The following is a 10,904-nucleotide window of genomic DNA, read 5'->3' on the forward strand; positions in this document are numbered from 1 at the left end:
GCTCCAAATATTTAAATGTGTTAAATTAATTTCACTACAACTCTAGGAGGCATTATTCTCTTTTATAGGCACTGTAAATGAGGAATATGAAGACAGTGAAGGTCAGAGAAATTAAATAACTTCCTCAAGTTCACAGAGCAAGTGAGATGTTCAGTAAATGGCAGCAATGACTGTTCTGAGGCAGCAATACATGGGACAGAGTCTCCGAGACACCAATTATGGACTGAGGGGTTTCTGCATCTGGACTAGCTCCAACCTTATCCCCGTAATTGTAGCAAATTACATAGACGAGTCAGTGTTATAGAGTTAACATTATATATTTATTTTAAGTGCCATTCATGCATATCAATTCTGGCAGCAACAATTCTAATGACACTTGGGATATTTCTTTACAGCACTAAACAGTTACAAAGAATGGGGTGCCGTTCATCATACGGGCAAAATATGAAATCGTGCAATAGCAAAACTGTAGAAACATTAAAACACTGACTGTCCAACAGCAGTACAGAGAGCAGATTGTGTTTGCACAAAAAGCCAATGCATTTTCATCACATATATACAATATAGATATGTACACATCACCCTCTGAATGAACAATATCAAAATACTCTATTCCATTTGAAATAATCCCGATTGATTCCCTCCCACTTCAAAGGACATCTGAGAGACACATATTTACAAGTACACACATGAATACATTTACATTTCAAGAACTACCACAAATGCCAGTCGGATTATTCTCCTGGACAGAGTACTCCCATTTGATTATATGCATTTATTATTCTTTCCCCCAAAAGTCTTCAGTCAATTTAAGCCCAAGACAGAACTTACTCTGAATTAATAACTACCAACTGAAATGGCCACTAGAGGGATGCTCTGCACCTCACCAGGTAGCCCTGCAAGGCCTGGAGCTCGCTGAGGCCTGTCCTGGGCTCCCAGGTTACTGAATCACAAGAGTGGGATGGGTCTGGATGGAGGCTCTGCCTCCAGTGCCATTCTTGGTAAGTTTAAATTCTTATAAAAATATTGATCACTGCAAATCAGACTGCCAAATAGGAAATTAGCTTCACACGATTTGAAAAAAATCTTCATTAGTGGTTTCTACTCAAATCATTCAATATAAGAGACTGCATTCCAATACCCAAATTGTTTAAAGTGCATTTTGATCCCCAAGCAATTAGAAGTTTCAAAACAGTCATTTTGGTATCTAGAAAACAGTGACTTGAACAGACTATTTAAAATCTCTCACACACACCCTTTTATCAAGCGTTTACTCTGCAGGCTGCTATCTCATCTTGCCTCAGATCTATCTAAGAGGGGCCTGTTGGCTGCCTTGCCAGAATCCTCTGATTTCCACTAATCCAAGGGGCTAGAACTGAGCTTCCTTTTTCATGCCAAGTAGGGTCCAAAAAACAGGAACATAAAGGCCTTCCTTTCTCCCCAACCTCACCAGCCTTTACCATGGCTGGCTTCCCAGTGATTCACTCAAGGCAACACTCCATAAAAAAACATACACACACACACACAAAACCCCATACTTTGTTCAAATACTCTCACATACACACATATAGAAACAAAAATGTATGTTCAGTTCAAGTAGAGATTACTCATCACAGAATCACTAAGCTAATTAAAGTGATTTAAGCATGGCTGACAGAGATTATAGATGTTAAAAAGCAACCAGTGAGCAGTTATTACTCCTTGATTTGATGGAACACATTTTCCCATTAGAACTGAAAGAAATTCTGCATTTTTTGGTCTAAGGAACCAATCAAAACCTATTCATTTTTAAAAATCTCATTTCTTTTAGAAAACTAAGACAATCCATGCAAAGTAATTGTGATATATGAATCAAAACAATAAACAAACAACAACTAAGAAAAACCGCTAAGAGGCAGGTTGCATTTCAAAGACAGTATCCAAATGCCATGCAACCTCAGAAACACAGGACAGCAGACACAGCAGGCCACTAACAATAAGTGTCTCTCCATCCTCCTGTCAGTGTTTCCTAAATGGAAAGAGTGAATGGGAACACTTGCTTTATAAACAATGCCCTGCCGTTTGTTGCCCAAATGAATGGATTCAAATTCTAGAAAGAATCCTATTTAGCTAATAAGTTTCAATCAGCAGGAATGCTAAGACAGAGAAATATACCCACATGGTATGAGGAGTGATGGTCACAAGAATAACACAATCTCTCTGATTGTCTTATCTGTAAACCCTTATCAAGAAAAATATTTCTGTGCTTTCAGATACCCCATTTCTCCTTAATAAATCCAATTAGAGCTGAGCATTCACAGAAGGTAGCAATAAATATTAAAATAACACTTTTGAATAATAAATAAGTGGAGATAGCGATCTGTTTAAAGAGCCAAGCAATGACCAGCTTCTAATCAATCAAATAAATTTTAGAGCTATTATAATGCAGACTTAGGAAAACAGACACTGACAAGGTACAACATAAACTCTACAATCCCCAAGCATCAAAACAAATTTGGTCAGTTCTCAACGTGCCCCTCTGGACTGTCAGAGTATCAAACTCTGGGTTTTTTACTTACTGGGCAGAACTCAATACCCACATTTCTGAAAAGATTAAATAAAGGGAACTGGGCTTTAAAAAAACTTATTTCCTTTCAGTTGCCCACATCAGTTAAAAGCATCCTGCAGAAAATAGCCTAACAAGGAATAAAAACTCACAGTAACTTTCTTTTCAAGATCTAATAATCCAATTAGAAAAATTGAAGCCTTTCAGTAAATTTTGTACATATATTTACACATATGTATCTATAAACTGCTTGCAGCAAAACAGGCTCTGTCTGAAAAATCAGTCTGGCACTTGTGGTCAACATCAAATTGACACAAATATGCAAAAGCTGTTTAAATCACACAACAGTTAGGAGCTACACAGGAGAGCTGGCAGGAGACAAACATGTAGTACTTGTTTGGGTCAGATAAAAGCAAAGTTATCCAGCTAAAATCTTTTTGATTGTCTTCAAAAGAAATTTTTATAACATTGGTAAAGTGATTAGCAACTTTGTTTTCTCAACTGGATTCTTTTAAACCTTTCCCTTCACTGCACAAAAAGGTGACGCTGGGGTGCGGTCTTGCAGAAACAAGCTCTACACAATTGAATCCCAATCAAAGTCATCCTGGATGTCATCTGGAGGCAGAGAGCGCCGCATCTGAAAGGCTTGGGAAGGCATCATGTGCTGCTGGTTCATAGCTCCGTGGTGGCCTGGAAGGAAGCAGGCAAGGTCAGCAGTGACACAGTACTGAAGAAAGGAAGAAGTAAGCGAAAACCTACCGAGCACTTCCCATATGCCAGGTGCTCAGACACATTATCTCACTAAAACACCCAGAAGCCTTCTACGAGGTGTCTCTTATAATTCCATTTTATAGATAAAAGAGACTGGGTTTAGGAGAATGAGCAAGTCACCCAAAGTCATACAACTAGTGAGGAGAAGAAACAGGATCTGAACTCAGTTCACTTGACTCCAAAACCAACACTCTTCCCATCACACCGGGCTGCAGCAGGAAGGCATGAAAGGAATGGTGAGTGCTCAGTGACACAGCCACTTCCCTCACGGTCTGTTCTGGTCTGGTAAGTTTCAGTAAGAGGAGCTGGCTCACTTGGGAATGGTAAATAGGAGAATAATGTCAGCACACCACCGAAGTCACACTGTGTCCGTGTATTTCCTCAGCAAGTTAACTTTTGTGCCACCAAGTAACAGCAGGCGAACACAGAGGGCACGGCACGCACACGGCTGGGTGCGGCGAGCCCGGAGGGCACCGCGGATACACATGCCCATTCTCCCCAGGCCCCTCCTCTTGGATCCGTGTGGCCATGCACTATCTGTGCTCCCCAATTTGGTGCATTCTGCCTTTATCTCCACAGCTTTGACAAACCGCCTTCCAAACCAGATTCTTTCTTTAAAAATAATTTTTATTTATTTGTAGAATTTATTCTTTTACTAGGAGTTAAACATGTTCTTTAACTGTTGTGGAATTTTTTAAAATATATTTTTTATTGACTTCAGAGAAGAAGGGAGAGGGAGAGAGAGAGAAACATCAATGATGAGAGAGAATCATTGACTGGCTGCCTCCTGCACACCCTCTACTGGAATCGACCCCATAGCCTGGTATGTGCCTTTGACCAGAATCGAACCCCTCAGTCCCCAGGCCAACACTCTAACCACTGAGACAAATCAGCTAGGGCTGTTGTGGAATTTGTACCGATTATAGTTTTTGTTAGTATTCTGAATACAAAGTTTCAAGAAATCTGCTGCTAATCTTATTTTTCTCTTAAGCCCTGTAACTTTTAATGTACAATTTCATAAAATGCTAAAGTTTTCAGTATATCACAGGAGAGCAGAAATGCCTGTATTTATTTATTTTTAATGTATAAATTTCTTACTATCTGCCAGGTACTAATGTAAGTGATTTACATACAATCCTCATTTAATTCTCTTAACAAGGCTAGGAGTTAGGTAGTGTTATTAGCCCCCTTTTACAGATAGGGAAGCTGAGAGAGGAGAGTTAGGCAGCTATCAAGTGTCAAAGCACCAGGGACTCAAACCCTGGGGATCTAGCTCCAGAGTCTTAACTACCTTGTCTTACCACCTACAAGTTACTGGTGAGCACTGAGGACAGGGAACACATGTCACTTAGTCCCAATTCCTCCTTCACTGTTGCCTGGCACACAGTCCTTTTGGGGTTTGAAACCCACTCCTCCACATTACCATTTATCTTTTCCTCAAGTAGTCTAAGTAAAGGGGTGTGTGGCATATAAGAAAAATCATGAACTCTGAATCCAGACATCAAAGCTTGAGTCTTGGTTTGGCCATTTGCCAAACTGGTGGCTCTAGGCAAGGTATTTCCCCTTCTGAGCTTCCATTTCTCCATCTAGATAATTCTTAAGACCCTTTCTACCTCTAAAATTGTGCCTCTACTGCCCTGCTAAACATAACATCCTACATTCAGGAACTTAGGGGAAAAAATTTATGGACTAGTAACTTCCGAAACTTACGTCCTCTGTAAGGTACTTCCCTGGAAACTACAGCTGGAGGAACTTCAAATGAATATAGTTCAGAATGAATATATAGGAGGTAATCAAAGTAGGTTCTTAAAACTTGAAGTCTATCAAAGTCAAATAGCTTCAAAGAGACTTAACACATTTCGTACCGCTCAGGAGTTCTCTCGTGTTTCGCGCGCCATCTGTTAGGGACCGCTCACGAGTGTTCTCGTTTTTCACGCCCATGGAAAAAGGAGCGAATCTAGATACTTATGTAAATTATGTTTGGTCCCTCTTCATAGAGGAAAATGTTTTACACAGTACCATACGTTAAAAAAGTACTAGGAACTTTGTTTAATTGTTTTTGTAAACAAAAATGTTATAATTATTGAAAAACAACACCTAAAGTGCATTATGATGATTTAAATAACGTGCAGTTTGCCCAAAAACGTGCGGTCCCTGGCGTATGTCTTAAGAGATTATTCTATGCGGTATGCAATGAGTTAAGACACCAGGACACACTTTATGCCCCAACCTCTTAGAGAGACAGGACAATACTAGAATCATAGATAGCATCATGGGCTAAACGAGACTTCAGGTCATATGGTCCAAACACCGAACGACACCTAAATCCTTTCACCAGCACTGGAGCCAAGTAGCTCTCCAGATTTGTGCACCCCGCCCACTTTAGCACAGAGTTCATTCCCTCTAAAGGCAGCCTCACTCACTGTTAGGACAGGCTCAAGCTTTTCAATATTAAATTATGAGTACTAATTGCAATACACCGCATCCCAAAGTACCTGTAATCGTTGTTCCTGGAGTGCTGAGTGCCTGTGGGATATGAGGATAACCAGGAGGTGGCATCACTGAAGGAGGGAGATTTTGCCTGGAGTCTATGTACAAATTTCCTAATCAGATTTTAAAAAAGAAAAAAAAATATTACCGTAAGTAAAACAAATCAAGCATTAAAATTTTAATAGAACTGCTACCTAAAACTAAATTAAGCTGGTAAGGTGAGGAAGAAAAGGGAAGAAAAACTTACTCCTTTCAGATGCTAAACCTGCTAGGGTGGTGCTGGCTTTTTTAACACAATGCCAGGGCTGGGTGTGAGTCCACTGGTACTAATTCTGGCACTACATCTAATTCTCTGTAGCTTGTAGACAAGTTATACTTATTATTGTTGTTACATACCTCATTACAGTACAAAGGCATTTTCATCACTTCATCTTAGCGTCCCACTAAGCCCACACGAGGGTAAGTGGAGACAGGAATTATCTCCATTTTATGGATGAGGCAACTGAGGCTCAGAAAGGCTAAGCTGACTTGCCCAAAGACACATCAGTCTGGCAAGGCTGGGCTAGAATCCAGTTCTCCTGACTCACGGGCTCTTTCCATGAATAGTTGTCTCTATATTGCCCCGATTTTCTCACCCTCAAAACAGACCTATGGGTGCCCTCGCTGCTTAACAAAGTTACTGGAGGCACAAAGTTACAGGAAAGATTTGCACAAAGTAGAAGAGCTATAACAGGCAAACATGATTAAAAATGTATTATTTAGGTGTGTGGAGATGGGAAACATAGACCTCATTTAAGTGGCATTTCAGAAGGTTCTTACTATATTGTTTTTGACAGGAACTATCAAGTATAATAGCTCTAAAATGTCAATTATGTTGCATCCTAATGCAAAATAGAAAGGGAGGGGAACAACGTCATGTGCCCTCCCCCATTAACTCCTGGGGAAGAAAACCATACACTGCTCACATTGTGCAGAGCATCTGGAATTCCGGAAAAGCAGTTTCCCCACTGTATTCTAGTGTTTCACACAAATTACATGTGTATTCTAGCAATGCTGTGGTCAACTAGAAAAGAGCAACCATTTCCCAGAGGAAACTAAAAGGGAAAGAAAAATTTTCCTTTTGTATTCAAGGTAGGGCACACTATTTGGCCACTCACAAGTATTTGCCTGCCCCTGGAAAGTCAGACTGACCAAGCTTGAGGTGGTAGCCTCAGAGATAATATAATCCAGTCCTATCTCTGTTCTTGTGGATGAGGAAATGAGCCCAGAGAAAAATGACAGAACCAGGAACAGAACACAAGACTTGACTTCTAGCCATTCCCTCCTAAGATGACATGCTTTTTTTATAGTAAAGTTTAGAGTCAGAACTGAGCTCTCTCACCAATTTGAACATGCTGAAGATTTAGGAATAAAAAAGAGGAGAAAGTTATACTATATTGCAGCTCTAGTAAATTCTTATGGGGGGTTGGGGGGCTGATCAGTCTTCACATGCATGGCTGGTACACCTTCTAAAGGATGCACCAGGCTGCAAGGCTAAGGGGCCAAAGCACTCTGAATAATACAGTCACTCATTTACCAATGACTTAGCCTCTGTCCTGAAAAATCTCACCTCTCTTTTACTCTTCCTTAGGAGCTCAAATCACAATCAACACAGAAATTCTGATTTTTATTTTTAAGATCAATCTATTTTTATATTTCATTTTTACATTTCTTTTTTGGCTTAGTAGTTCTTACCTTAAAATGGGAATGATGGTGGGAATTAAGAGAGGAATTATGGCAATAAACAAGGATTATGGAATAGATAGATACCCACATTAAACAAATAGACTTAACTTGCTGAAATTAATACATTCCTAACACTTTAACTTTCAGAGAGAAATTTTCATTACTCCTCATATTCCCCATGTTCTCATTACAGTGTGAACAACTTCCTAAGCAAGAAATTAACTTCCAATGCAGTTTCCAAAAATTTGAGATCCTTTAACATTTAGAATGTAGTTATGAGAATTTAAAAAAATCTAATCACACAATATATTTATTTATTGAAAGCAGACATCTGTTGAATGACCAGTCATTCTAGAAATATTATGTGCCAGGCCCTGCTTTAGCTACTAAAGATACAGAAATGAAAAAACAAACTCCGCCTTTTTGGAGCTTATTCTTGGTGGAGGTGGAGAGGGAGGCAAACAAAGTTAAATTAAATAGTATGCTACAGAGAAAAATAAAGCAGGGAAGAGTGGACATGGATTGATGAACAGGAGCTGTCATTTAAATAGGATGGTCAGGGAAGACATCAATTAAGTAGGTACTCTTTGAGAAGAAACGTGAATAACATGAGGACATGACTCAGGGGTCTACTGGGGCAAGACCACTCCAGACAGATCAAAGAGCAAGTACAAAGGCCCTGAGAGTATGTTCAAAGAACAGCAGGGAGTCTAGTGAGGGTGGGGAGGTGAGAGTAATGGGGAACCAGATTTTGTAGGGCGATGCAAGCTATAGTAAAGACTTTGTTTTTTACTGAAGAAAAAGAAAATGTATACCAATGGAAGGTTTTGAGCAGAGAAGTTAAGTGATCAGATTTCTCTGTCTGATAAAATCCCACTTATCCTGCGAAGTCCAGCTTAAATATACCTTCTTCTATAAAGCTTTTCTATCTGCCAAAGACAGTTAAGCAAGCCCCTCTGTCATTCCCACTGCCCTATGGTAGAAGTATAGTCCTCATCATACTGTTTTTATTATTATTTATTTATTTTTATTTTATTATTAATATATCTTTATTGATTTCTGAGAGGAAGGGAGAGGGAAAGAGAGATAGAAACATCAATGATGAGAGTGAATCACTGATTGACTGCCTCCTACACAACTCCTACTGGGGATCAAGCCCGCAACCCAGGCATGTGCCCTTGACCAGAATTGAAACTGGAACCCTTCAGTCCACAGGCTGATGCCAAACCAACTACGACTGAGCCAAACCAACTACGACAGTTTTTTTTTTGTTTTTTTTTTTAATAAACCTGTCTCACCTATCAGGCTGGGAGCTCCTTGAGATTAAGGCCTATTTTAAAGTCACTTCTTTATTCATAGTGCCCAATAGATAGGTACAGGAAATTATAAATAAACTAGTGGCCCGGTGCACAGAATTTGTGCACGGGGGCGGGGGATTTCCCTCAGCCCAGCCTGTACCCTCTCCAATCGGGGACCCTCTGGACAGACATCCTTCTCGAAATCTGGGACAGCTGGCTCCTAACCGCTCACCTGCCTGTCTGTCTGATTGCCCCTAACTGCCTCTGCCTGTCTGCCTGATTGCCCCTAACTGCCCCCCCTGCTGGCCTGATCTCACCCCCAACTGCTTTCCCCTGCTGATCTGATCTCACCCCCAAATGTCCTCCCCTGCCAGCCTGGTTGCCCCCAACTGCCCTCCCCTGCTGGCCTGATCTCGCCTACCAACTGCTCTCCCCTGCCGGCATCATCGCCCCTAACTGCCTCTGCCTGCCTCATTGCCCCCAACTGCCCTCCCCTGCCGGCCTGATCTCGCCCCCAACTGCCCTCTCTGCCTCGGCCCCCACCACCATGGCTTTGTCTGGAAGGAAGTTGGACATCCAGAAGATGGCCAGTCAACCCGGTTTAATTAGCATATTACCCTTTTATTAGTATAGATAGATTATATAGGATAGGATTGCTTAAATGGGGGGGGGGAGAGCCTTTTTCAGCAGAAGGAGATGCTCTTGGCAGACAAAATTACATAATCCCTATATCTGGACTGATAGCCACCCACATGCACTATACTGCCAATCCGATCTTTAAGAAATTGAACCGCTTTCTTACACCTTACACCAAACAGCTTTTGCCCTTAAAACCCCTCCTCAGCCCCCATCTTAGGTTCTGCCTTTGCAGTTCACCCAGATTAGGTTCTGGGTGGTTGGTTTATATGCCAGTGTCAAAAGCTCCGCCTCCTAGGCAGCCATTGGCTCCTCGCACTTCACCCAGATTTGGTTCTGATTGGTTGGTTTCTATGCCAGTCAGCATCTCCAGGCCTATCTCTGGGCCTGATCAGAGAGGCAGGGCTGATCAGCAGCCCCCGCAGAGGCCCAGAGAGAAACAGAGGCGCTGTTGCTGGTAAAGCCCGGAGAGAAAGAGAGAGGCAATGGCTGATCAACAGCTGCCACGGAGGCTGCGGATCAGACCTTGCCTCTCTCCAGGCCTGATCTGCAGCCCTCTCGACTGCAGGACTGACATCCGTTCGGTCAAGCCTTTGGTCATTACGGACCCTCGGTTTTCATATATTAGGATATTAGCAAATGAATTCAATACCATATTAGAGGATTATATACTATGACTAAGAGAGATTTATTCCTGGAATGCAAGGAGATTCAACATATGAAAATTAATATAATACACCACATTAATAGAAGGGAAAAAACCACATGATCATCCCAATTGATGCAGCAAAAGTATTTGACAAAAGTCAATACCCTTTCAAGAATAAAGTAGGAATTGAAGGAAACTACTTAAACATTATAAAAGCTACATATAAAAATCCCATAATGAATATCATATTCAATGGTGAAAGACTGAAAGCTTTTCCTCTAAGATCAGGAACAAGCAATGATCTACTTCTGGGTATATATCCAAAAGAAATGAAAGCAGGGTCTCTTTTTTTTTTTAATACATATTTTTTTTATTTCAGAGAGGAAGAGAGAGGGAGGCAGAGAGAGAAACATCAATGATGAGAGAGAATTATTGATTGGCTGCCTTCTGCATGCCCCACACTGGGGACCAAGACTACAACCCAGGCATGTGCCCTGACAGGAATCAAACTGTGACCTCCTGGTTCATAGGTCAACAACACTCAACCACTGAGCCACGCCAGCTGGGCTGAAAGCAGCGTCTTAAAGAGATATTCGTAGACCCATGTATTATCCACAATATCTAACACATGAGAGCAACCCAAACTGTTCAATGACAAATGAATAGATAAGCAAAATGTGGTAGATACATACAATGGAATATTACCTAGCCCTAAAAACGAATAAGTCAGTCACAAAAAGACAAATACTATATGGTTCCACTCATATAAGGTACTACTTAGTCAAAAATC

The 10,904-nt window shown here is 41.0% G+C and overlaps 1 protein-coding gene across 1 annotated transcript in view; it reads right to left on the reverse strand.

Annotated features, from left to right (window-relative positions):
- Positions 1-304: 304 nt before the first annotated feature.
- FOXJ3 (forkhead box J3) overlaps positions 305-10,904 on the reverse strand; it is a 99,331-nt gene continuing 88,731 nt past the window's right edge. The window contains exons 11-12 of the mRNA XM_081085585.1: positions 5,812-5,919; positions 305-3,235 (exon numbers count right to left, since the gene is read on the reverse strand). Coding sequence (XP_080941711.1) covers positions 3,120-3,235; positions 5,812-5,919 — 224 coding nt within the window. The 3' untranslated portion in view covers positions 305-3,119. The remainder of the gene's footprint in view (positions 3,236-5,811; positions 5,920-10,904) is intronic.

Source organism: Myotis nattereri (assembly GCF_964212035.1).
Source record: "Myotis nattereri genome assembly, chromosome: 3".
Lineage (NCBI taxonomy): Eukaryota > Metazoa > Chordata > Mammalia > Chiroptera > Vespertilionidae > Myotis > Myotis nattereri.